This window comes from Schistocerca piceifrons, chromosome 5, assembly GCF_021461385.2.
Source record: "Schistocerca piceifrons isolate TAMUIC-IGC-003096 chromosome 5, iqSchPice1.1, whole genome shotgun sequence".
Taxonomy (NCBI): Eukaryota; Metazoa; Arthropoda; class Insecta; order Orthoptera; family Acrididae; genus Schistocerca; species Schistocerca piceifrons.
In genome coordinates this window covers 289630514-289656928 of record NC_060142.1, presented here as the reverse complement: position 1 = coordinate 289656928, position 26415 = coordinate 289630514, and the positions used below count along the sequence as shown (strand labels likewise).

The 26415-nt window shown below is 40.7% G+C and overlaps 1 protein-coding gene across 1 annotated transcript in view; it reads right to left on the bottom strand.

Moving 5' to 3' along the window:
- LOC124798555 (LHFPL tetraspan subfamily member 3 protein) overlaps nucleotides 1-26415 on the bottom strand; it is a 161346-nt gene that overhangs the window by 6683 nt on the left and 128248 nt on the right. The window contains exon 2 of the mRNA XM_047262012.1: nucleotides 22205-22453. Coding sequence (XP_047117968.1) covers nucleotides 22205-22453 — 249 coding nt within the window. The remainder of the gene's footprint in view (nucleotides 1-22204; nucleotides 22454-26415) is intronic.

Genomic DNA, 26415 nt, shown 5'->3' with positions numbered 1-26415 from the left:
TCTGTCATCATTGTTAGGAGCTATCTGTAGGTGATGCAGTACTTTATTTAGTTAACAAATTATGGAGACACCATGAAGTCATGAAATTTCCATGTGGTATCAGAGAATATGTCTATGATCAAGTGGTTCACCATATGTGTCTGATTGCCACGTGAACGACTCATGTTCAGTTCCCGATACTGACAGGAATTTTTTCTTGATGGATGGGCTATAGTGGGTGCACTCAACACTGTGAAGCCAACTGAGGAGCTACTTGTAAGAGAAGTAGCAGTTCCTAGGTCTAGTAAGCTGATAATGAGTAGAAGGGCTGTGTGCTGACTCCACACTGCATCCTAATGACACCAATTGGCACAGGACAACACAGTGGCCACCAGCTGGTTGGCATTGCATGGTTTTCTGGGCCTGATACTGCATTAGTTTTACTATGATGAGGAAAATTAGCAGCCAACAAATATTGACCTATACCTCAATGTGCAAAGCTTCTGTCATCCAACCCAAAACAGGGCAGTTTAAACATGCTGTTTTTGATTGGGACTGTTTCTGACTAATTCCAAGATAAGACATCTTACAAAAATGACTATAGTGAATGACATAAATCTCTAAGGAACAAAAATATATAGATACTCAATCATCACAAGATAGCACTCGTTCCTTTCTCCAGAGAGACAACAAATAAAATAGGCAAAGTCCTGTGGAGGCACAGATTCCAATCCATTTTCCAACCACCCAAGAAAATTAAAGAGGTGCTGCACCCAGCAGTAGACAGCAACTGAAGAGTGAAGGGGTGCACAGTTTCTCATTATTGACCAACAACACACGAAGACTATTTCACCACAGTTTTTGTATTGTTTCATCAAGAACTTTAGGGCTTTTTGTGTGGATCTGTGAAAGTGGTTGAAATCTGAATCTATTAGTACATACCAGAATTGAAACAACAGTCAAAACAATGGACAAAGGCCAGCGAGAGTTAGTTTAAGAACATAGTGCCAAGGTATAAGCCTCAGAGGTTACCTGTAAAACAGAACAGCATATCATGAACTTGCTATGCTCCATTGTTCAATTGTTGGAAACATGGGTTGAATGAAGAGTAATCAAGAGGAGCATGGAAGCAGCTGTTCTTTCATTAGTACAATGGAGTCTCACACTGCAACAACCGTAACAGCACATGTGCGTGAATTGGGCTTCAATTGAGTTCATTCCTCATCCATCCTATTTTGCAGTGAGAGGTCTGAGTTACTCCTTCTCAGGGGAAGAAATAACCATCAAATAAGGAAGTGATTGTTATCAACAATAAGTAATTTGTAGAGTCTGGCAAAATCTTGTCCTTGCAAGAAACAATATTTCATGTTTCCCCACTCTAAATTTAGTTTCATCCCCATCATATCATTTGTAAATATGAGCCTCTGCTTAAGTAGTTAACAAATGATTCCATCCATGCAGTTTTCCTGGCAGAATTTTTTGATGCATGCAAGATCACAGAAAATACCAACAGGGTAATTTTTCTTGTTCTACTAGAACGGGTGGGCAATTACGCAATACCAGTTTAAGCAATCCTACCAGATTTCCTCTTTAAAGTGCATTTCTGTCCCCGTGTTTTCAGCTACTGATAGGAAAAATTCATTGAATTTCATGGCTAGTGATTTAAATTTAACATTATCTTCCTTATAGCCACACCATTTGCAATGCAGTGCCCCAGAAGTTCAACTTGTTTAAAAGTCTTCTTCAATTTCATTTCGGTATTTATACCAGAAAAGTCTTCTGTGAAGATAAGCTTACTTTTCTTACAGCAGTTTGTTGTGTCTCATTCTGGCCATTTTAAGTAACATTTATTTTTTGGTCAAAGGAACTCCTATTATCCCATTTTATTTGCCCAAGAATCACACTCAGATGGACTAGAGCACAGCTCATTGTCTTGTTATTCAGTTTATGTTGACCTACACCATTTCATAAAAACACTGGAATGACTCTTCGAGAAGAATATCCCGTCACAGTCCATTTCACATTTCAGATCCTTCTGTAATGGCATCATTATACTGGGATATTTAAAACCCCAGTCTTTCTTCCATCCTTATTAAAAGGCACACCAATACTTATTACATCATTCACTGACTGTGTTATTATTAGACTCAATTCCCTTGATTAGCAGCTCTTGCAGGGTCCCACCTGACTCCAAATTCACTTGAATAATGTGCTAATTCAAAGATGGTAAGGTACACAGTAAAGGAAATGTATCATGTGATATGACAGTCTGCTTAGTTCCATCTATCATGTACATTTATGAACGTGATGTGAAAATTGGCAATGATTTTCATATGATTGCATTTCTGGTGTCACGTACTATTACAAACAACTTTCTGAGGAAAGGCAACCAGAGCTCAGAGACATAATGAATAACAGTTAAAAAGCACAAAACACCTAAACTCAATAACCACTCAAATTATCACAAAAGTTATGATTATTAAAAAGTCAAGATTGATGACATGTTTCCAAAAGCCTCATAGCTGTATGAAGGTGTTTTATTCACATTATCCACAACTACCAGTTTTACCTCAGTATACTGCCCCCTCCCCCCTTTTCATGCTGAGCTCTTTACACAGATGCCTTGTCAGATGAAATTAGAATAGCATGTGCTCAAGTCTAATTTCCACCTGTCCATCTCTCCAACCAGATTTTGCAGTTATGGTGGAGCTGTTTAGTCTCCTTAATGTTACAGGAACACTTAAGTGCAAACTGCAATGCATACCATAAATAATTGTTCTCAACAAAAATTCACAAGTTCAATGCACTTATTTAACTAGAAGAATTAGATATTCACCTGAGAGTGAGCCTGAACCCTTATACCTTTACTGTGTAAGGGTACAGACTATCATTTTCTATTTTACAAATAAGTATGACCATCTTGCAGTCTTTGAGTTTTTAAAAATAGAAGTTGAAATAGGTCTCTTTTTCATGTTGCACGACCAGATATAAGTGCAGATATTTTTTTATATATGTACAGACATCAGTTGGTTAGTTGCTTTTTCTCAGTGTCAAAGTATTCCACAAACCCCACAAATATGTCACATAATTTACTACCTGAGTTTTTTTCTACTGCACCACAAAGTGGACTGTGATTATCGGTATAAGCTAACCATTTTGTGTCCACACTTCAACATCTGACCTGCTGCCCAGCAAAAAATAAGCATTAACGGCTTGCTGTTGCCACATGTACCTGGACGTACTAACCAACCTAAAAATATATTACTCCTAATAGCTATAATTATTAGTCTGCAAATGAAGTAAATAGTACACCATTCTCAGTCACAAATAAAAGTATCTGCACACATACCCATTACACTCTGTGTGTGTGTGTGTGTGTGTGTGTGTGTGTGTGTGTGTGTGTGAAGCAAATCCTTATGTACTTTGCAGATGACACACCGTCAAACAACAGAAATGCAACCAACTTGTGCCAACCCACTTCCACAATTAATGTACTTTCAGTTGAGCTATCAAAACAAACAAAAAATTCATGTGGTACAGTTTTTAGGCTTAAAGTACAAAAATAACCATAAACTTTGCATAACATTTTTACAGAACTATATTGAATGAGACATAGGCATCAAAACATGTTTTGGTAATAGAGAAAAGAAATACATTGTGTTTTGCAGAGAGCAGAATTTAAAAACCAAATCATATGAATGTGAATTATTTACAAGTAATAGTCATAAGATTTTAATTGACAAAATAAATTTATGCAACTAATTTTTTGTTTGTTTGTAGACATGAGTCTCCAGTCCTATTATACACTGAAATCCTCATGTCACAGTTCCATAGCACAGTGGTAGAGAAGCCAATATGAAATGGTGCAGCCCATTGATGAAGTTGATTATTGTGGGGTAATTGTTTTCTGAATTTGATGGGGAACAATTATGTAATAATTCACACTGAGTGGAATCAGTTTTCAACATCCTGACAACATTTTGAAATTTCAAAGAAATTGGTGAGGAACATCTGGAGATTTAAAATATTGAAGAAACAAACATAAGGTTTTTGCTAACAACATACCCCTTTATATATTATATATATTTATATACCATATGGTACTCCAATAGGTATACAAAGACACTCTCATATTCGAAAGCAACATTGTGTCAAAATTTCATAGCAATCAGTGAAGAATTGTCAGAGATAATAGTATACAGTTTTGAGCAAATGAACCTCTACCTCTACCACCACCACCACCACCATCCTCTGCCTCATCATCATCATCATCAGCAGCAGCAGCAGCAGCAGCATCAGCATCAGCTCATTCTCACAGATTCACTTCTACTAGTACATCAGCACCTATCTTTCCAACTTCGCAGAAGTTCTCCTGTGTACCTTGCGGGACTAGCTCTCGTGGAAAAAAGGATTTTGTGGAGACATGGTTCAGCTACAGCTCAAGCACTTTGTAGAGGAGTGTTCACTAATAGAAACTTCCTGGGAGATTAAAATTGTGTGCTGGACTGAGACTCCAACATGTACATCTATAGACCTACTCTGCAAACCACTGTGATGTGCATGACAGAGGGGATGTCCCACTGTAACAGTTATTAGAGCTTTTCCCCATGCCATTCATGTATGGAGCACAAGAGGAATGACTGTTTGAGTGCCTCAGTGTGTGCTGTAATCTTGTCTTCGTGATCCCTATGGGGGCAATGTGTAGGAGGTTGTAATTTATTCCTTGGCTCATCAGTTAAAGCTAGTTCTAGGAACTTCATAAAAGAAGGTTTTCAGTCACTCATTTAGTTAGGTAGTTAGTTAAATGTTCCATGGGTCATTTGAATGATTCTTTTATTGAAATTATGTGGGACAAGTCAGATACAGGATATGTATTCATGATTAGTGTTACCATTAATGAACACTTTTTTTAGTTCTACTCATGCAACTACACTTAAAAACAATATTTTTAATTTTTTTCTCATAAGTTTGCATCTACCTTAAAGAGTTTGCCAGTTCAGTTGTTTCATTACCTTTGTGACACTCCGGTATGGGCTGAACAAACCTATGAATATTTATCCTGCCGTTTGTTCTATCTGTTCAACACCCATTGTTAGGCATATCTAGTATGGGTCCCGTTCCATATCCATATAAACTGTTGCACCCAGTTATTCATATGAGTTGTCCAATTCCAACTGTGACTTATTGATATTATTGTCACTGTATATTAATATTTTTTGTTTTATGAAATTAACAATTTTACACTTCCGAACACTTAAAGGAATTTGCCAATCACAGTAACACTTCGAAATTTCATCAAAGTTTGGTAGAATATTTGAGCAAATAGGTAAATGTTTATCTGTAAGACGTCTGGGGGCCATTAATACGTGACATGAATAGCAGGGATCCCAACACACTTCCCTGCAGCACATCCGAAGTTACTTCTATACCTGTTGAAAACTCTCCATTCGAGATAATGTACTGTGTGCTCCCTACTAGAAAATTCTCAGTCAAGCTGCAAATTTTGTCAATACCCCATACAATCATACTTTTAATAGTCAGCACAAATTCTGCATTGAGCGAGCCAAGGTCTACTGATCGAGCTACCGAAGCACGACTCGTGACTTGCCCTCATAGCTTTACTTCCACTGTACATCTCCTACCTTCCTGACCTCCCACAATGCAAAGGTCCTACATTCGAGTCCCAGTCCAGCATACACTAGCAGCAACCCCAGATTATTTACAGAATCTAAAAGCATGTATAAAACAGGAAGTTTCAAATCGGCACACACTCCACTGCGGAGTGAAAAATCATTCTAGAATATTATTATTTCTTTCCTCTCTCAGATGTTATGTCTGGTTAGAAATGGAAAGTGATGTGGATCTTGATCAAGCGTGACTTCCTTTTAACTGTATGGTATATGTTACATTGCATTTAGGAACTTTCGGGTAATTGAACATGTATCAATAATTACAGATTTCTGTAGTTGTATATATACATTTGGATGTAGCTGTATTGCATTGATGTACTGGTGGATATTGTGTGGTATGACTCCTGTAGTTGATAGTATAATTGGTATAATGTCAACTTTATCCTGATGCCATATGTCCTTGACTTCCTCAGCCAGTTGGATGTATTTTTCAATTTTTTCTCCTGTTATCTTCTGTATATTTGTTGTATTAGGTATGGATATTTCGATTAGTTGTGTTAATTTCTTCTTTTTATTGGTGAGTATAATGTCAGGTTTGTTATGTGGTGTTGTTTTAGCTGTTATAATGGTTCTGTTCCAGTATAATTTGTATTCATCATTCTCCAGTACATTTTATGGTGCATACTTGTATGTGGGAACGTATTGTTTTATTAATTTATGTTGTATGGCAAGTTGTTGATTTATTATTTTTGCTACATTGTCATGTCTTCTGGTGTATTCTGTATTTGCTAGTATTGTACATCCGCTTGTGATGTGATCTACTGATTCTATTTGTTGTTTGCAAAGTCTGCATTTATCTGTTGTGGTATTGGGATCTTTAATAATATACTTGCTGTAATATCTGGTGTTTATTGTTTGATCATGTATTGCAATCATGAATCTTTCCATCTCACTGTATATATTGTCTTTTATTAGCCATGTGTTGAATGCGTCTTGATCGATGTGTGGCTGAGTTAGATGATACGGGTGTTTGCCATGTAGTGTTTTCTTTTTCCAATTTACTTTCTTCGTATCTGTTGATGTTATGTGATCTGAAGGGTTGTAGAAGTGGTTATGAAATTGCAATGGTATAGCTGATGTATTTATATGAGTGATTGCTTTGTGTATTTTGCTAGTTTCTGCTCGTTCTATAAAGAATTTTCTTAAATTGTCTACCTGTCCATAATGCAGGTTTTTTTATGTCGATAAATCCCCTTCCTCCTTCCTTTCTACTTAATGTGGATCTTTCTGTTGCTGAATGTATGTGATGTATTCTATATTTGTGGCATTGTGATCGTGTAAGTGTATTGAGTGATTCTAGGTCTGCGTTACTCCATTTCACTACTCCAAATGAGTAGGTCAATACTGGTATAGCGTAAGTATTTATAGCTTTTGTCTTCTTTCTTGCTGTCAATTCTGTTTTCATTATTTTTGTTAGTCTTTGTCTATATTTTTCTTTTAGTTCTTCTTTAATATTTGTATTATCTATTTCTATTTTTTGTCTGTATCCTAGATATTTACAGGCACCTCTTTTTCCATCACTTCTATGCGGTAGCTGTGGTTATCCAATATTTAATCTTCTTGTTTAGTGTGTTTTCCCTTGACTATGCTATTTTTCTTACATTTGTCTGTTCCAAAAGCCATATTTATATCATTGCTGAATACTTCTGTTATCTTTAGTAATTGGTTGAATTGTTGATTTGTTGCTGCCAGTAGTTATAGATCATCCATGTATAGCAAATGTGTGACTTTGTGTTGCTATGTTCCAGTAATATTATATCCATAATTTGTATTATTTAGCATGTTGGATAGTGGCTTCAGAGCAAGGCAGACCAGAAAGTACTTAATGAGTCTCCTTGGTATATTCCACACTTAATCTGCATTGGCTGTGATGTGATGTTATTTAAATTTGTTTGGATATTAAGTGTAGTTTTCCAATTTTTCATTACTATGTTTAGGAACTGTATCAATTTAGGATCTACTTTGTATATTTCCAATATTTGTCGTAACCATGACTGGGTTACACTATCAAAAGCTTTTTGGTAATCAATGTATGCGTAGTGTAGAGACCTTTGTTTAGTTTTAGCATGATATGTCACCTCTGCATCTATTATCAGTTGCTCTTTACATCCTCGTGCTCCTTTGCAGCAGACTTTTTGTTCTTCATTTATAATTTTGTTCTGTGTTGTATGTGTCATTAATTTCTGTGTAATGACTGAAGTTAATATTTTGTATATTGTTGGTAGGCATGTTATGGGGCAATATTTTGCTGGGTTTGCTGGGTTTGCTGTGTCTGCTTGATCTTTAGGTTTCAGGTAAGTTATTCCTTGTGTAAGTGTATCAGGGACTGTGTATGGGTCTGCAATGTATCTGTTAAATAATTTATGGATATAATGGGGGGAAACATTCTACGTGGGAAAAATATATCTAAAAACAAAGAAGATGTGACTTACCAAACAAAAGCGCTGGCAGGTTGATAGACACACAAACAAACACAAACATACACACAAAATTCTAGCTTTCGCAACCAACGGTTGCTTCATCAGGAAAGAGGGAAGGAGAGGGAAAGACGAAAGGATGTGGGTTTTAAGGGAGAGGGTAAGGAGTCATTCCAATCCCGAGAGCGGAAAGACTTACCTTAGGGGGAAAAAAGGACAGGTATACACTCGCATATACACACATATCCATCCGCACATACACAGACACAAGCAGACATTTGTAAAGGCAAAGAGTTTGGACAGAGATGTCAGACGAGGTGGAAGTACATAGGCAAAGATGTTGTTGAATGACAGGTGAGGTATGAGCGGCGGCAACTTGAAATTAGCGGAGGTTGAGGCCTGGCGGGTAACGAGAAGAGAGTATATACTGAAGGGCAAGTTTCCATCTCCAGAGTTCTGACAGGTTGGTGTTAGTGGGAAGTATCCAGATAACCTGGACGGTGTAACACTGTGCCAAGATGTGCTGGCCGTGCACCAAGGCATGTTTAGCCACAGGGTGATCCTCATTACCAACAAACACTGTCTGCCTGTGTCCATTCATGCGAATGGACAGTTTGTTGCTGGTCATTCCCTCATAGAAAGCTTCAACAGTGTAGGCAGGTCAGTTGGTAAATCACAAGGGTGCTTTCACACGTGGCTCTGCCTTTGATCGTGTACACCTTCCGGGTTACAGGACTGGAGTAGGTGGTGGTGGGAGGGTGCATTGGACAGGTTTTACACCGGGGGCGGTTACAAGGGTATCCCAACCTGGTACAGAAGCAAATAACCAGAGCCACTTCCTCATCCCCTCAAACCCAGAACCTCCCACAGGAGAACCCCAAAAGTGCCCCACTTGTGACAGGATACTTTCCGGGACTGGATCAGACTCTGAATGTGGCTCTCCAGCAGGGATACGACTTCCCTAAATCCTGCCCTGAAATGAGATCCATCCTCCATGAAATCCTCCCCACTCCACCAAGAGTGTCTTTCTGCCGTCCACCTAACCTTTGTAATGTCTTAGTTCATCCCCAAACCACCTTCCCTACCCTCTGGCTCCTACCCTTGTAACCGCCCCCAGTGTAAAACCTGTCCTATGCCCCCTCCCACCACCACCTACTCCAGTCCTGTAACCCGGAAGGTGTACACGATCAAAGGCAGAGCCACATGTGAAAGCATCCACGTGATTTACCAACTGACCTGCCTACACTGTGAAGCTTTCTATGTGGGAATAACCAGCAACAAACTGTCCATTCGCATGAATGGACACAGGCAGACAGTGTTTGTTGGTAATGAGGATCACCCTGTGGCTAAACATGGCTTGGTGCACGGCCAGCACACCTTGGCACAGTGTTACACCGTCCGGGTTATCTGGATACTTCTCACTAACACCACCCTGTCAGAACTCCGGAGATGGGAACTTGCCCTTCAGTATATCCTCTCTTCTCGTTACCCGCCAGGCCTCAACCTCCACTAATTTCAAGTTGCCGCTGCTCATACCTCACCTGTCATTCAAGAACATCTTTGCCTATGTACTTCTGCCTCGACTGACATCTCTGCCCAAACTCTATGCCTTTACAAATGTCTGCTTGTGTCTGTGTATGTGCGGATGGATGTGTGTGTGTATGCGAGTGTATACCTGTCCTTTTTTCCCCCTAAGGCGAGTCTTTCCTCTCCCGGGATTGGAATGACTCCTTACCCTCTCCATCCTTTCGTCTTTCCCTCTCCTTCCCTCTTTCCTGATGAAGCAACCGTTGGTTGCGAAAGCTAGAATTTTGTGTGTTTGTTTGTGTGTCTATCAACTTGCCAGCGCTTTTGTTTGGTAAGTCACATCTTCTATGTTTTTAGATATGTTAAATAATTTAGTTAGATGTGAATGTGTTGAGGTGAACTTCTTTAGCCAGAAATTTGCTATTTTATCTTTTCCAGGGGCTTTCCAATTGTGCGTAGAATTAATTGCTAGGGTGACTTCATGTTGCAAAATTATCATTTCAGGCATTTGTGGTATCATCTTGTATGTGTCTGCTTCTGCTTGTATCCACCGTACATGTCTGTTATGTTGTACCGGGTTTGACCATATGTTGCTCCAGAAGTGTTCCATGGCTGCTATGTTTGGTGGATTGTCTACTTTAATGTGCGTGTTATCTATTGTCTGGTAAAATTTCTTTTGGTTTGTGTTGAATGTTTGGTTTTTTTTGCTTCTATTTTCACTTTTTTTTTTATCTTCTAAGTCATTTGGCCAATGCTTGTAATTTCTGCTTCTTTTCATCTAATCGCTCTATTGCTTTTTGTTATGAGATTTTACCTAACCTTTTTCACTTTTGTCTGATATTTCATTTCTTATAAATTGTGTTAGCTGTCCGATGTCTTTTCTCAGTTTTTCTATTCTGATCTGTAGTCTGTGTTGCCATGCTGGTTTTGTGGGTTTCTTCTGTGTGTTGGTTGGTTCTGATCTCTGCCTAGTGTGTATATTTAGTGTAGTGAGTGCTCTATATAAACCAGTAGTTGTAACTTTCCATAGTTGTATTTTCATTTATTTTGTTGTGTATGATTGTGTTGATAGTTGTTATTGTTGTTTCGACTTGTGGGTTATTTGGTGGTCTATGCAAGAATGGTCTAATGTCTGTATTTGTGTCTTTGTATTCTATATATGTCAGCTGAGATTTTTCTTCTATATCTAACACGTTTGTCACTTCGTGTTCTATTTCTGCTTGTTCTGGTGATTGTCTTAAGATTTCGTTTTACTCTGATTGTTTAATTGATGCGTGTTGTTCTTTGTTTGTTTGCTCTGGGATGTTTGAGTCCATTACTGTATGTTCTTCTTCTTCTGATTGCACATTATTTTGTTCCAGTATTTGTTGTACTTGTTGTTTGATGTTTTCTAATTCTGACTGGGGTATCCTGTTATTTTTGATTATTACATGGATCTGATCAGCTAGTCATTGTTCTGTTGAAAATTTTAATTCTGGGTATCTGGTAATAAATGTTGTGTATACTTGTGATCTGTATCCATTTGTGTTGGTTCCTAAGTTTCTTGCTTGGTAATAACAGAACATGAGGTGTCGGTTAACTTCATCTGACCATCTCATCCTCTGTCTTTGTTTTCCTTCTAGAGTGGTTGCAGGAAGCATATCCTGCAAAAAACCTCTATTTAGATTTAAATCATTTTCCGTGTGGCTAGCAGTGTCGTTACCATCGTGGACGGGCGTAGCGTTCAAGCGTCGTCCCTGACCATGACAGCGCTTGTCCGAGGCTTCACTAGTTCTGTCCTGAACCAACTAATTACACTCAAAGGGGGGTAAGCCCTATTAGTGGTTTGTCTTTTCGTTGCCTTTTATGACTGGCAGAACATACCAGAGGCCTGTTCTTTTCCCAGGCCCCCAGGGGTTATATTATTATTATTTCCTTCACTTTCTCAGACGTTAAGTCCGGTTAAAAATGGAGTGACACGGACCTTGATCAAGCGTCACTTCCTTTTAACTGTATGGTATGTGTTATATTGCATTTAGGAACTTTCGGGTAATTGAACATGTATCAATAATTACGGATTTCTGTAGCTGTATATATATGTTTGGATGTAGCTGTATTGCATTGATGTACTGGTGGATATTGTGTGGTATGACTCCTGTAGTTGATAGTATAATTGGTATGATGTCAACTTTATCCTGATGCCACATGTCTTTGACTTCCTCAGCCAGTTGGATGTATTTTTCAATTTTTTCTCCTGTTTTCTTTTGTATATTTGTTGTATTGGGTATAGATATTTCGATTAGTTGTGTTAATTTCTTCTTTTTATTGGTGAGTATGATGTCAGGTTTGTTATGTGGCGTTGTTTTATCTGTTATAATGGTTCTGTTCCAGTATAATTTGTATTCATCATTCTCCAGTACATTTTGTGGTGTATACTTGTATGTAGGAACGTGTTGTTTTAAAAGTTTATGTTGTAAGGCAAGCTGTTGATGTATTATTTTTGCGACATTGTCATGTCTTCTGGGGTATTCTGTATTTGCTAGTATTGTACATCCGCTTGTGATGTGATCTACTGTTTCTATTTGTTGTTTACAAAGTCTGCATTTATCCGTTGTGGTATTGGGATCTTTAATAATATGCTTGCTGTAATACCTGGTGTTTATTGTTTGATCCTGTATTGCAATCATGAATCCTTCTGTCTCACTGTATATATTGCCTTTTCTTAGCCATGTGTTGGATGCGTCTTGATCGATGTGTGGCTGTGTTAGATGATACGGGTGCTTGCCATGTAGTGTTTTCTTTTTCCAATTTACTTTCTTCATGTCTGTTGATGTTATGTGATCTAAAGGGTTGTAGAAGTGGTTATGAAATTGCAGTGGTGTAGCCGATGTATTTATATGAGTGATTGCCTTGTGCATTTTGCTAGTTTCTGCTCGTTCTAGAAAGAATTTTCTTAAATTGTCTACCTGTCCATAATGTAGGTTTTTTATGTCGATAAATCCCCTTCCTCCTTCCTTTCTGCTTAATGTGAATCTTTCTGTTGCTGAATGTATGTGATGTATTCCATATTTGTGGCATTGAGATCGTGTAAGTGTATTGAGTGCTTCTAGGTCTGTGTTACTCCATTTCACTACTCCAAATGAGTAGGTCAATATTGGTATGGCATAGGTATTTATAGCTTTTGTCTTGTTTCTTGCTGTCAATTCTGTTTTCAGTATTTTTGTTAGTCTTTGTCTATATTTTTCTTTTAGTTCTTCTTTGATATTTGTACTATCTATTCCTATTTTTTGCCTGTATCCTAGATATTTATAGGCATCCGTTTTTTCCATCGCTTCTATGCAGTCGCTGTGGTTATCCAATATGTAATCTTCTTGTTTAGTATGTTTTCCCTTGACTATGCTATTTTTCTTACATTTGTCTGTTCCAAAAGCCATACTTATATCATTGCTGAATCCTTCTGTTATCTTTAGTAATTGGTTGAGTTGTTGATTTGTTGCTGCCAGTATTTTTAGATCATCCATGTATAGCAAATGTGTGATTTTGTCTGGGTATGTTACAGTAATATTGTATCCATAATTTGTATTATTTAGCATGTTGGATAGTGGGTTCAGAGCAAGGCAGAACCAGAAAGGACTTAATGAGTCTCCTTGGTATATTCCACGCTTAATCTGTATTGGCTGTGATGTGATATTATTTGAATTTGTTTGGATATTAAGTGTGGTTTTCCAATTTTTCATTACTATGTTTAGGAACTGTATCAATTTAGGATCTACTTTGTATATTTCCAATATTTGTAGTAACCATGAGTGGGGTACACTATCAAAAGCTTTTTGGTAATCAATGTATGCATAGTGTAGCGACCTTTGTCTAGTTTTAGCTTGATATGTCACCTCTGCATCTATTATCAGTTGCTCTTTACATCCTCGTGCTCCTTTGCAACAGCCTTTTTGTTCTTCATTTATAATTTTGTTCTGTGTTGTATGTGTCATTAATTTCTGTTTAATGACTGAAGTTAATATTTTGTATATTGTTGGTATGCATGTTATGGGGCGATATTTAGCTGGGTTCGCTGTGTCTGCTTGATCTTTAGGTTTCAGATATGTTATTCCGTGTGTAAGTGTATCAGGGAATGTGTATGGGTCTGCAATGTAACTGTTAAATAATTTAGTTAGATGTGAATGTGTTGAGGTGAACTTCTTTAACCAGAAATTTGCTATTTTATCATTTCCAGGGGCTTTCCAATTGTGAGTAGAATTAATTGCTCGGGTGACTTCATGTTGCAAAATTATCACTTCAGGCATTTGTGGTATCATCTTGTATGTGTCTGTTTCTGCTTGTATCCACCATGCATGCCTGTTATGTTGTACCGGGTTTGACCATATGTTGCTCCAGAAGTGTTCCATGTCTGTTATGTTTGGTGGATTGTTTATTTTAATGTGTGTGTTATCTATTGTCTGGTAAAATTTCTTTTGGTTTGTGTTGAATGTTTGGTTTTGTTTCCTTCTATTTTCACTTTTTTTGTATCTTCTGAGTCGTTTGGCTAATGCTTGTAATTTCTGCTTCTTTTCGTCTAATTGCTCTGTCGCTTCTTGTTGTGAGATTTTACCTAACTTTTTTCGTTTTTTTTCCGAGATTTCATTTCTTATAAATTGTGTTAGCTGTCCGATGTCTTTTCTCAGTTTTTCTATTTTGATCTGTAGCCTGTGTTGCCATGCTGGTTTTGTGGGTTTCTTCTGTGTGTTGGTTGGTTCTGATCTCTGCCTAGTGTGTATATTTAGTGTAGTGAGTGCTCCTATATAAACCAGTAGTTGTAACTCTTCCATAGTTGTGTTTTCATTTATTTTGTTGTGTATGATTGTGTTGATAGTTTTTATTGTTGTTTCGACTTGTGGGTTATTTGGTGGTCTACACAAGAATGGTCTAATGTCTGTATTTGTGTCTTTGTATTCTATATATGTTAGCTGAAATTTTTCTTGTATATCTAACATCTGTGTCACTTCGTGTTCTATTTGTGCTTGTTCTGGTGGCTGTCTTAAGATTTCGTTTTCCTCTGATTGTTTAATTGGTGCATGTTGTTCTTTGTTTGTTTGCTCTGGGATGTTTGAGTCCATTACTGTATTTTCTTCTTCTTCTGATTGCACATTATTTTGTTCCAGTATTTGTTGTACTTGTTGTTTGATGTTTTCTAATTCTGACTGGGGTATCCTGTTATTTTTTATTATTACACGGATCTGATCAGCTAATCATTGTTCTGTTAAAAATTTTAATTCTGGGTATCTGGTAATAAATGTTGTGTATACTTGTGATCAGTATCCCGTTGTGTTGGTTCCTAGGTTTGTTGCTTGGTAATAACAGAACATGAGGTGTCGATTAACTTCATCTGACCATCTCATCCTCTGTCTTTGTTTTCCTTCTAGTGTGGTTGCAGGAAGCATATCCTGCAAAACACCTCTATTTGGATTTAAATCATTTTCCAGTTGGCTAGCAGTGTCGTTACCATTGTGGGCGGGCATAGGGTTCAAGCGTCGTCCCCGACCATGACGGCGCTTGTCCGAGGCTTCTTTAGTTCTGTCCTGAACCAACTAATCACACTAAAAGGGGGGTTAGCCCTATTAGTGGTTTGTTCTTTTCGTCGCCTTTTACGACTGGCAGAACATACCGGAGGCCGATTCTTTTCCCGGGCCTCCACGGGGTTTATTATTATTATTATTATTATTATTATTATTATTATTATTATTATTATTATTATTTCTTTACTTTCTCAGACGTTAAGTCTGGTTAAAAATGGGACGTGACGCGGACCTTGATCAAGCGTCACTTCCTTTTAACTGTACGGTATATGTTATATTGCATTTAGGAACTTTCGGGTAATTGAACATGTATCAATAATTATGGATTTCTGTAATCGTATATATAAGTTTGGATGTAGCTGTATTGTATTGATGTAATGGTGGATATTGTGTGGTATGACTCCTGTAGTTGATAGTATGATTGGTATGATGTCAACTTTATTCTGATGCCACATGTCCTTGACTTCCTCAGCCAGTTGGATGTATTTTTCAATTTTTTCTCCTGTTATCTTCTGTATATTTGTTGTATTGGGTATAGATATTTCGATTAGTTGTGTTAATTTCTTCTTTTTATTGGTGAGTATGATGTCAGGTTTGTTATGTGGCGTTGTTTTATCTGTTGTAATGGTTCTGTTCCAGTATAATTTGTATTCATCATTCTCCAGTACATTTTGTGGTGCATACTTGTATGTGGGAACGTGTTGTTTTATAAGTTTATGTTGTAAGGCAAGCTGTTGATGTATTATTTTTGCTACATTGTCATGTCTTCTGGGGTATTCTGTATTTGCTAGTATTGTACATCCACTTGTTCTATTTGTTTCTATTTGTTGTTTCTATTTGTTGTTTGCAAAGTCTGCATTTATCTGTTGTGGTATTGGGATCTTTAATAATATGCTTGCTGTAATATCTGGTGTTTATTGTTTGATCCTGTATTGCAGTCATGAATCCTTCCGTCTCACTGTGTATATTGCCTTTTATTAGCCATGTGTTGGATGCATCTTGATCGATGTGTGGCTGTGTTAGATGATACGGGTGCTTGCCATGCAGTGTTTTCTTTTTCCAATTTACTTTCTTCGTATCTGCTGATGTTACATGACCTAAAGGGTTGTAAAGGTGGTTATGAAATTGCAGTGGTGTAGCCGATGTATTTATATGAGTGATTGCTTTGTGTATTTTGCTAGTTTCTGCTCGTTCTAGAAAGAATTTTCTTAAATTGTCTACCTGTCCATAATGTAGGTTTTTTATGTCGATGAATCCCCTTCCTCCTTCCTTTCTGCTTAATGTGAATCTTTCTGTTGCTGAATGTATGTGATGTATTCTATATTTGTGGCATTGTGAACGTGTAAGTGTATTGAGTGCTTCTAGGTCTGTGTTACTCCATTTCACTACTCCAAATGAGTAGGTCAATATTGGTATGGCATAGGTATTTATAGCTTTTGTCTTGTTTCTTGCTGTCAATTCTGTTTTCAGTATTTTTGTTAGCCTTTGTCTATATTTTTCTTTTAGTTCTTCTTTAATATTTGTATTATCTATTCCTATTTTTTGTCTGTATCCTAGATATTTATAGGCATCTGTTTTTTCCATCGCTTCTATGGAGTCACTGTGGTTATTCAATATGTAATCTTCTTGTTTAGTGTGTTTTCCCTTGACTATGCTATTTTTCTTACATTTGTCTGTTCCAAAAGCCATATTTATATCATTGCTGAATACTTCTGTTATCTTTAGTAATTGGTTGAGTTGTTGATTGGTTGCTGCCAGTAGTTTTAGATCATCCATATATAGCAAATGTGTGATTTTGTGTGGGTATGTTCCAGTAATATTATATCCATAATTTGTATTATTTAGCATGTTGGATAGTGGGTTCAGAGCAAGACAGAACCAGAAAGGACTTAATGAGGTTCCTTGGTATATTCCACGCTTCATCTGTATTGGCTGTGATGTGATGTTATCTGAATTTGTTTGAATATTAAGTGTGGTTTTCCAGTTTTTCATTACTATGTTTAGAAACTGTATCAATTTAGGATCTACTTTGTATATTTCCAATATTTGTAGTAACCATGAGTGGGGTACACTATCAAAAGCTTTTTGGTAATCAATGTATGCATAGTGTAGCGACCTTTGTCTAGTTTTAGCTTGATATGTCACCTCTGCGTCTATTATCAGTTGCTCTTTACATCCTCGTGCTCCTTTGCAACAGCCTTTTTGTTCTTCATTTATAATTTTGTTCTGTGTTGTATGTGTCATTAATTTCTGTTTAATGACTGAAGTTAATATTTTGTAGATTGTTGGTAGGCATGTTATGGGGCGATATTTATTATTATTATTATTATTATTATTATTATTATTATTATTATTATTATTATTATTACTATTAGGGAAGCTGCTAACAGAACTCAGCGTCTTTACACAAACTGAAACCTCACATCTTGAATTACTTGTGATTGTCCCAATATTAGTGGCAATCCCAAACACAAGAGAGAAACCCAATCTTCTTCCAAAATCCCAGCCTCCCACCCTGGTGCCCCATGTCTCTCTGGTTTTTTTGTTTAAGAAAAAGGAAGAAGAAGAATACAAAGAAGCTTTAGTTACACTGAAGTGCCAAAGAAACTGATGCAGGTACATGTATTCAAATATAGTGATATGGAAACAGGAAGAATATGGCACTGCAGTCTGCAATGCCTATATAAGCAAGAAGAGTCTGGTGCAGTTGTTAGCTCAGTTACTGCTACAACAATGTCAGGTTATCAAGATTTAAATGAATTTCAACGTTGTGTTTTAGTTGGAGTATGAGAAATGGGACACAGCATCTCTAAGATAGTGATGAAGTGGGGATTTTCCCGTACGACCATTTCATGAGTATACTGTAAATATCGGGAAAACATCAAATCTCCGATACTGCTGCAGCCAGCAAAAGAGGCTGCAGAAACGGGACCAACGACGACTGAAGAGAATCATAGGTTGTGAAAGAAGAGCAACCCTTCCACAAATTGCTGCAGATTTCAATGCTGGGCCATCAATACGTGTCAGCATGTGAACCATTCAATGAAACATTATCAATATGGGCTTTCAGAGCCAAAGGCCCACATATGTACCCTTGTTGACTGCACGACACAGAGCTTTAAGTCTCGCCTGGGCCTGTCAACACTGATATTGGAGTGCTGATGACTGGAAACATGTTGCCTGGTCAGATGAGTCTCGTTTCAAATTGTATTGAACATACGGACATGTACAGGTATGGAGAAAACCTCATGAATCCATGGACCCTGCGTGTCAGCAGGGGACTGTAGTGGTGTGGGGTGTGTGCAGTAGGAGTTACATGGGACCCCTGATACATCCAGACACGACTCTTGACAGGTGACATGTACGTAAGCGTCCTGTCTGATCACCTGCATCCATTCATGTTCACTGTGCACTCCGACAGACTTGGGCAATTCCAGCAGGAGAGTGCGACACCCCACACATCCAGAACTGCTAGAGTGGCTCCAGGAATGCTCTTCCGAGTTTAAACACTTCCGCTGGCACCGAACTCTCCAGACACGAACATTATTGAGCATATCTGGGATACCTTGCAACGTGCTGCTCAGAAGTCTCCGCCCCCTCAACTCTTACCGATTTATGGACAGCCCTGCAGGACTCACGGTGTCAGTTCCTTCCGAGATTAGTCGCGTCCGTGCCACATCGTGTTGCGGCACTTCTGCATGATCACGGGGGCCCTACACGATATTAGACAGGTGTACCAGTTTGTTTGGCTCTTCAGTGTAGAAGGAGCCAAACTCTCTGTGAAGAAGTCTTTGAATAACAGCTGCCTTTTCTTTTTAGCAACGGCTGGACTGAGAATACCCGACGATAAGATGCAGGGCCGGCGCAAGGCACGTGCGAATACGTGCGGCCGCACGGGGCGGCACTTTCCGAGGGGCGGCGAATCTGCCGCCCCCCCCCCCCCCGTGCCCCCCTATTTTAAATTATTTTTAGGACAAACTCAACATTCATGCCCAAGAGGGGATTCGAAACCAAACCTCGGAGGGAGCGGCTTCGAGAACTGTGGCATGGCGCTTCGACAGCCTGCCGGCCTACCCTGTTTAACGCCGGAGGAACAGAGAGGGGGAAGCAGTCTGGCGTATTCTTATCAGTGGAGAGCTGCCAGCCTGTTACGCGCCGTCTGTTTACTCACAACTAATTTTGCAGAAGACGAAATCTAATTTGGAAATTCGAATGCAATATTCGATACTGCGGTTACATGTTAAGCCTGAAGCAATTTTGCTAAGCCCTTCAACGGCTGTTTCCGAGTGTTTTCTTCTTCTCGCATTATGGGGGAAAAAAATGGTTGAACATTACTACAGTCAAACATGTCCAACACCTACAATGGCTAGAAGTATTCCGAATGGGCAAATGCGCTGCGAGTAATTACAAGGGACAAAGACATTGCTAATAAGACTTGCATAAGTTGGGTTTCGATTTATTTTTGAAAATTTTTGCTATCCGTTTCTGAGTGATAGTCGGACGTTTTCGTTTTTGAGCCTCGAAACACCTGTCTCCGCCTGCATATACAACAATCAAACACTGACCGGCACTTTTGTTTGACAAAACTACTCGAACACTATCACTTTGCCAAAATTTATTTACTGTATGGTACGTGTGAATCAATGTTTCATCTTAGTAAACTACTGGTCGCTTTGATTCTGATGAAAACCTGAGAAAGTATGGTCTTTTAGCAACAATGTCCTCTCGTCCGCACAAAACAAAATGTCAGTTTTGACACCTTCTACAACGAAAATCCATAGACAGAAAATTACTTCTGAGTGTTTCCTTGCTAGCTTTGAAGCTCATTTCTGTTTGACAAAAGTTGCGCAGTTTTCGCAAAGTTCGTATTTTTTTCTATTGTACGTAATGCCATAGAAATTGCTGCCTGATGATACATTTATCCATATCATCGGTCACACACTTATTGTGAGCTTCTTGCTTCTTCTTCTCGCGCGCTAGTTTAACCGTAGCCTCGCTGTACCTCGTCATGTGACCTAGTTCCTGGCACTACCGCGTTACCACTTCGGCTTTCCAGGCAATAGGTATTGTTGCGTCCTCTAAAACGAAAGCTAGAATTCGTTTCGGTAGTTGGCCAAGGTGGGAATTTAAGGAGATGGGACCTGGATAAACTGAATGAACCAGAGGTTGTACAGAGTTTCAGAGAGAGCATAAGGGAACAATTGACAGGAATGGGGGAAAGAAATACAGTAGAAGAAGAATGGGTAGCTCTGAGGGATGAAGTAGTAAAGGCGGCAGAGGATAAAGTAGGTAAAAAGATAAGGGCTAGTAGAAATTCTGGGTAACAGAAGAAATATTGAATTTAATTGATGAAAGGAGAAAATATAAAAACGCAGTAAATGAAGAAGGCAAAAAGGAATACAAACGTCTCAAAAATGAGATCGTCAGGAAGTAAAAAATGGCTAAGCAGGGATGGCTAGAGGACAAATGTAAGGATGTAGAGGCTTATCTCACTAGGGGTAAGATAAATACTGCCTACAGGAAAATTAAAGATATCTTTGGAGAAAAGAGAACTACTTGTATGAATATCATCTCAGATGGAAAACCAGTTCTAAGCAAAAAAATGGAAAGTAGAAAGGAGGAAGGGTATATAGAGGGTCTATACAAGGACGATGTACTTGAGAGCAATATTATGGAAACTGAAGAGGACGTAGATGAAGATGAAATGGGAGGTGTGATACTGCGTGTAGAGTTTGACATAGCACTGAAAGACCTGAGTCGAAACAAGACCCCGGGAGTAGACAACATTCCAATAGAACTACTGATAGCCTCTGGATAGCCAGTCACGACAAAGCTCTACCATCTGGTGAGCAAGATGTATGAGACAGGTCTAATACCCTCAGACTTCAAGGAGAATATACTAATTCCGATTCCAAAGAAAGCATGTGTTGAGAGGTGTGAAAATTACAGAACTATCAGTTTAATAAGTCATGGCTGCAAAATACTAAGACGAATTCCTTACAGACGAGTGGAAACACGGTAGAAGCCAACCTCGGGGAAGATCAGTTTGGATTCCGTAGAAATGTTGGAACACGCGGGCGATAATGACCCTACAACTTATCCTAGAAGAAAGATTAAGAAAAGGCATAGCTACGTTTCTAGCATTTGTAGACTTAGAGAAAGCTTTTGACAATGGTGACTGGAATATTCTCTTTCAAATTCTGAAGGTGGCAGGGGTAAAATACAGGGAGCGAAAGGCTATTTACAATTTGTACAGAAACCAGATGGCAGTTATAAGAGTGGAGGGGCATGAAAGGGAAGCAGTGGTTGGGAAGGGAGTGAGACAGGGTTGTAGCCTATCCCCGATGTTATTCAATCTGTAAATTGAGCAAGCAGTGAAGGAAACAAAAGAAAAATTCGAAGTAGGTATTAAAATCCATGGAGAAGAAACAAAAACTTTGAGTTTCGCCGGTGACATCGTAATTCTGCCAGAGACAATGGTTCCAATGGCTCTGAGCACTATGGGACTCAACTGCTGAGGTCATCAGTCCCCTAGAACTTAGAACTAGTTAAACCTAACTAACCTAAGGACATCACAAACATCCATGCCCGAGGCAGGATTCGAACCTGCGACCGTAGCGGTCTTGCGGTTCCAGACTGCAGCGCCTTTAACCGCACGGCCACTTCGGCCGGCCTGCCAGAGACAGCAAAGGACTTGGAAGAGCAGTTGAACGGAATGGACAGTGTCTTGAAAGGAGAGTATAAGATGAACACCAACAAAAGCAAAACGAGGATAATGGAATGTAGCCGAATTAAGTCGGGTGATGCTGAGGGAATTAGATTAGAAAATGAGACACTTAAAGTAGTAAAGGAGTTTTCCTACTTGGGGAGCAAAATAACTGATGATGGTCGAAGTAGAGAGGATATAAAATGTAGACTGGCAATGGCAAGGAAAGCGTTTCTGAAGAGGAAAAATTTGTTAACATCGAGTATAGATTTAAGTGTCAGGAAGTCGTTGGACTGAGAATACCCGACGATAAGATGCGAAGTGAAAGGCACGCACCCTTGTAGAGAGAGCCGTTGTTGGCGTAGGCGGGCTCGGGCTGCAGGCGGACGTGTCGCGTGGCGAGGATGAAGGCGAGAGCGGCGAGGATGGCGGCGTCGAGGCAGCCGATGAGCGCGAGCAGGAAGGCCCAGCGCAGGCCGCATGCGCCCAGCTGGTAAAGGCCGGCCGCAGGGCCGCACATGGCTCGCACCTCGGCCGCGTCCCAGCCCGCCGGGAACACCGCCACGCCCGCTCCCAGGCTCACCGCTGCCGACAGCGCCACAAGCGCAGGTTACTACTGGCTGCACTAAAATAAAACGCTAGAAGTAAAAGTGCTGGTCTTTTTGCACAATTAATCACAAAACGCAGGTTTCAAAATTATTATTTGGAAACTTTGTTACAGGGCAAATACAGGGTGGCGCACGAAATGTGTTACCATTTTGTTTTTGAATATAACCTTTATTGTCAATACAATCTGAAAGGAACATATACTACAATGAAGAGCCGTCCATGGAGATTTGTTCTAACTCAGCACATGCTCAATACGTCCACCATTTAGTTTCCGAACTTCCTTCAAACGAACACTGAAGTTAGTGATAACCGAGCGGCACATGTTGTTGTTGTTATGGTCTTCAGTCCTGAGACTGGTTTGATGCAGCTCTCCATGCTACTCTATCCTGTGCAAGCCTCTTCATCTCCCAGTACCTACTGCAGCCTACATCCTTCTGAATCTGCTTAGTGTATACATCTCTTGGTCTCCCTCTACGATTTTTACCCTCCACACTGCCCTCCAGTACTAAATTGGTGATCCCTTGATGCCTCAGAACATGTCCTACCAACCGATCCCTTCTTCTAGTCAAGTTGTGCCACAAACTCCTCTTCTCCCCAATTTTATTCAACACCTCATCCTTAGTTATGTGATCTACCCATCTAATCTTCAGCATTCTTCTGTAGCACCAAATTTCCAAAGCTTCTACTCTCTTCTTGTCTAAACTATTTATCGTCCGTGTTTCACTTCCATACATGGTATACAAATACTTTCAGAAACGACTTCCTGACCCTTAAATCAATACTCGATGTTAACAAATTTCTCTTCTTCAGGAACGTTTTCCTTGCCATTGCCAGTCTACACATTATATCTCCTCTACTTCGACCATCATCAGTTATTTTGCTCCCCAATTAGCAAAACTCCTTTACTACTTTAAGTGTCTCATTTCCTAATCTAATTCCCTCAGCATCACCCGATTCAGTCTGCTTTAGGCGGTGGCGCGGCACGGACCTGCTGTCCCGACCGCGGGCGCGCGTGGACGAGGAAGTGTTTACACCGCCGGTACTCGCGCGTGTTGTTGTCTGACTCGATCGCCATGGCACACAATTTTCGAAAGACTACGCTCCAATTTACGTTCGACAACGAATTTGCCAGACCCAAAGCTTCCGAAATAGAGCGTTTTTTGAGGGAAGAAGTTCGTTTACCTGCTGCAGACATAATTGTCAGCAGTACAATGTACGTAAAGATGACCGATGACGCTGCGTGTGAAAGAACTCTCTCCGCTGCTCAAAGAGGATTTAAATTTCGACACTCTGATGGCCATATCAGCGATGTAACAGTAGCTCCTTCCGGATTGGGTGTGAGGGTCATTCGGATCTTTGAATTGCCGTTTGAGGTGCCAGAATCGATGGTTACTGAATCGCTGCGACCATATGGAACGGTACTTAGTCATACGCCTGAACGCTGGGCAAGTTTTAGTACATATCCTGTGCTTAACGGCGTGCGACAGGTGCGGATCGTCCTTACTAAACATATCCCGTCTTATTTATACATTGGCGGATGTCGAGCTATTGTGATCTACGATGGCCAGCCACGCACCTGTTCTGGCTGTGGTGGAGAAGGACATATCCGCTCGGAGTGCATACAACGCCGCGTCGTGCAACTGCCACATGGGGAAGCGTCACAGCGAGAAGTTCCCACGCAACTGCCGATGACGTACGTGTCGGTGGCTCGCCGGGAGGTGTTGCCCAGTTCGGAGCGTGACAAGGACGTGTTTATGCAAGAGCAGACAGAGTTACGGGACCACGGAGGTGACTCGGAGAATGTCCCTACACCCACATCACGTCAGTTGAGGGAGGAACCTTCCGCAAACTCACATGAAGCACGCGGCGTGGAAGTAGAGGTCGAGACAGTGGCGCCGGCAACGGCCCAACGAACGATCGACGAACACAGTGAGGCAGCAGAGGGTAGGGCACGCAAACAGCGATCGCCGAAGCGTCGGAAAAAGCGTCGCCATAGTTCGGGTGACGCGTCGCCCCCTAGCCTAGGGCACACGGAAGGTATCCTAGCCGAAGACCTGTCTGACACAGAACATGTGCCTTTAGAGGACGCTAACAGGATTCCGTCAGATGGTGACCGGATGTCCTGCCTTTCAGATGGTCCCTCTTCATTGACACCGACTGACCCAGCGCTGCCGACGAAGGAGTCAGGGATACCAATGTCCCAGCAGCCACGTCGAAATACATTAGAGGACGTTCCTCGGATGGATGACCACTGCGACTGGGCGGAACCAGTCGAAGAGATACAGGAATTGCCACCCCCTGATGATGACCACTCACCTACAGGATGCACACCACGGAACGAAAACAAAGGAGGGCAGCCCGTTGGCGGGCACCCCTCTGAGCACGAATAGTGGACTAAAGCCCTTGGAGTTCTCAATGACATGACATGAGCATGACAACGACAACAGACCAAGCATATAAGGTGGGCACAGTGAACATTAACACCGCACGTTCGCTTGCAAAGATGCAACTTCTCCGGGACATGATTTACGCCACTGACGTTGATATTCTGCTGATGCAGGGAACCTGCAATTCTGCTTTTCCCGACGTGCATGGATACAACACTTACCTAGCGCCAACTCCAGATGGAGGACGTGGCACAGCAATACTAGTCCGGGAAGGGATTCCGATGTGTGACCTCGATTACCTTCCTTCGGCTCGGGGTTTGGCTATGACCGTGAACGGCATCCGTATCGTCAACATCTATGCACCCTCCGGATCTGACAATCGACAGGCGCGTGCACGATTCTACTCGGAGGAGATTGCCTCCCTCTTCCATGGGAGGTATGACCACATCTTGGTAGGGGGGGATTTTAACTGTGTACTCACACCGAAGGATCAAACTCCTAATTTCAGCTCCTGCCACGCATTGAACACGATCTGCCGGGACATGGCCCTTATGGACACGTGGGAAAAGATCCATGGGCAGCGAGAGGGCTACACGTATTTTACTAGCCACTCGGCGAGCAGGCTGGATCGGATTTATGTTTCTGACGGATTAAGAGATCACGTGTTGGCTGCTGAACGTTGGCCCACGGCTTTTACGGATCACCTTGCATATTTATGCACGTTAATCCTCCCAAGGCAGAGGGTCTGGCGGAGTCGTAGTTCCTGGAAACTTAATTCATCCTGATTGGTGGATCTCGAATGTCGCCAGCGGATCGAAGAAACATGGCAGACTTGCACTCGCCGTCTGCCGCTGCACCGTACGGTTCTTTCGTGGTGGCTGCAGTGTGCAAAACCGGCGATACGAAGAGCTCTCATCACGTATGGCAAGGAAAAAGCGAAATGGCTCCGAGATACACTTGATTATTACTACATGGTGCTCCGCGACCTGTCCTCCAGGGCCCCATCGCCCGAGCGTCAAGCGGAAGTCCATCGCATTCAGGCCTGCATTTTATCGATCACGAAACGTCGACTGGAGGGACTTTCGATCCGTGCTCGGTGCTTGGACAACGTTGATGGAGAACGTATTGGCATGCATCATGTGTCCAAGGGACATGCGCGTAATCTGCATCATGTGTCCAAGGGACATGCGCGTAATCGCCGATCCCTAATCACAGTCCTCCATGATGACGATGGTCGGCCCTTGACGTCACAACAGGACATTGCTGCTGAGTTTCTGGAGCATTACCGCCTCCTTTTCACTGGGACGCCGACGGACAATCGGACAGGAGAAGAAATTTTGCGACAGATGCAAACGGAGGTGGATGGTCCGGATGCAGAGGCGCTATTGGAACCCCTAACGGAAGATGACATCCGGGGCGCACTCGCGAAGGGTGCGGTGCATAAATCCCCTGGGCCGGATGGGTTGACACTCGAATTTTACCGCGCATTTGTGGATTTAATGATGTCCCAGTTGGTATTGATGTATAATGAGTTATTGAGCCCTGCCACGG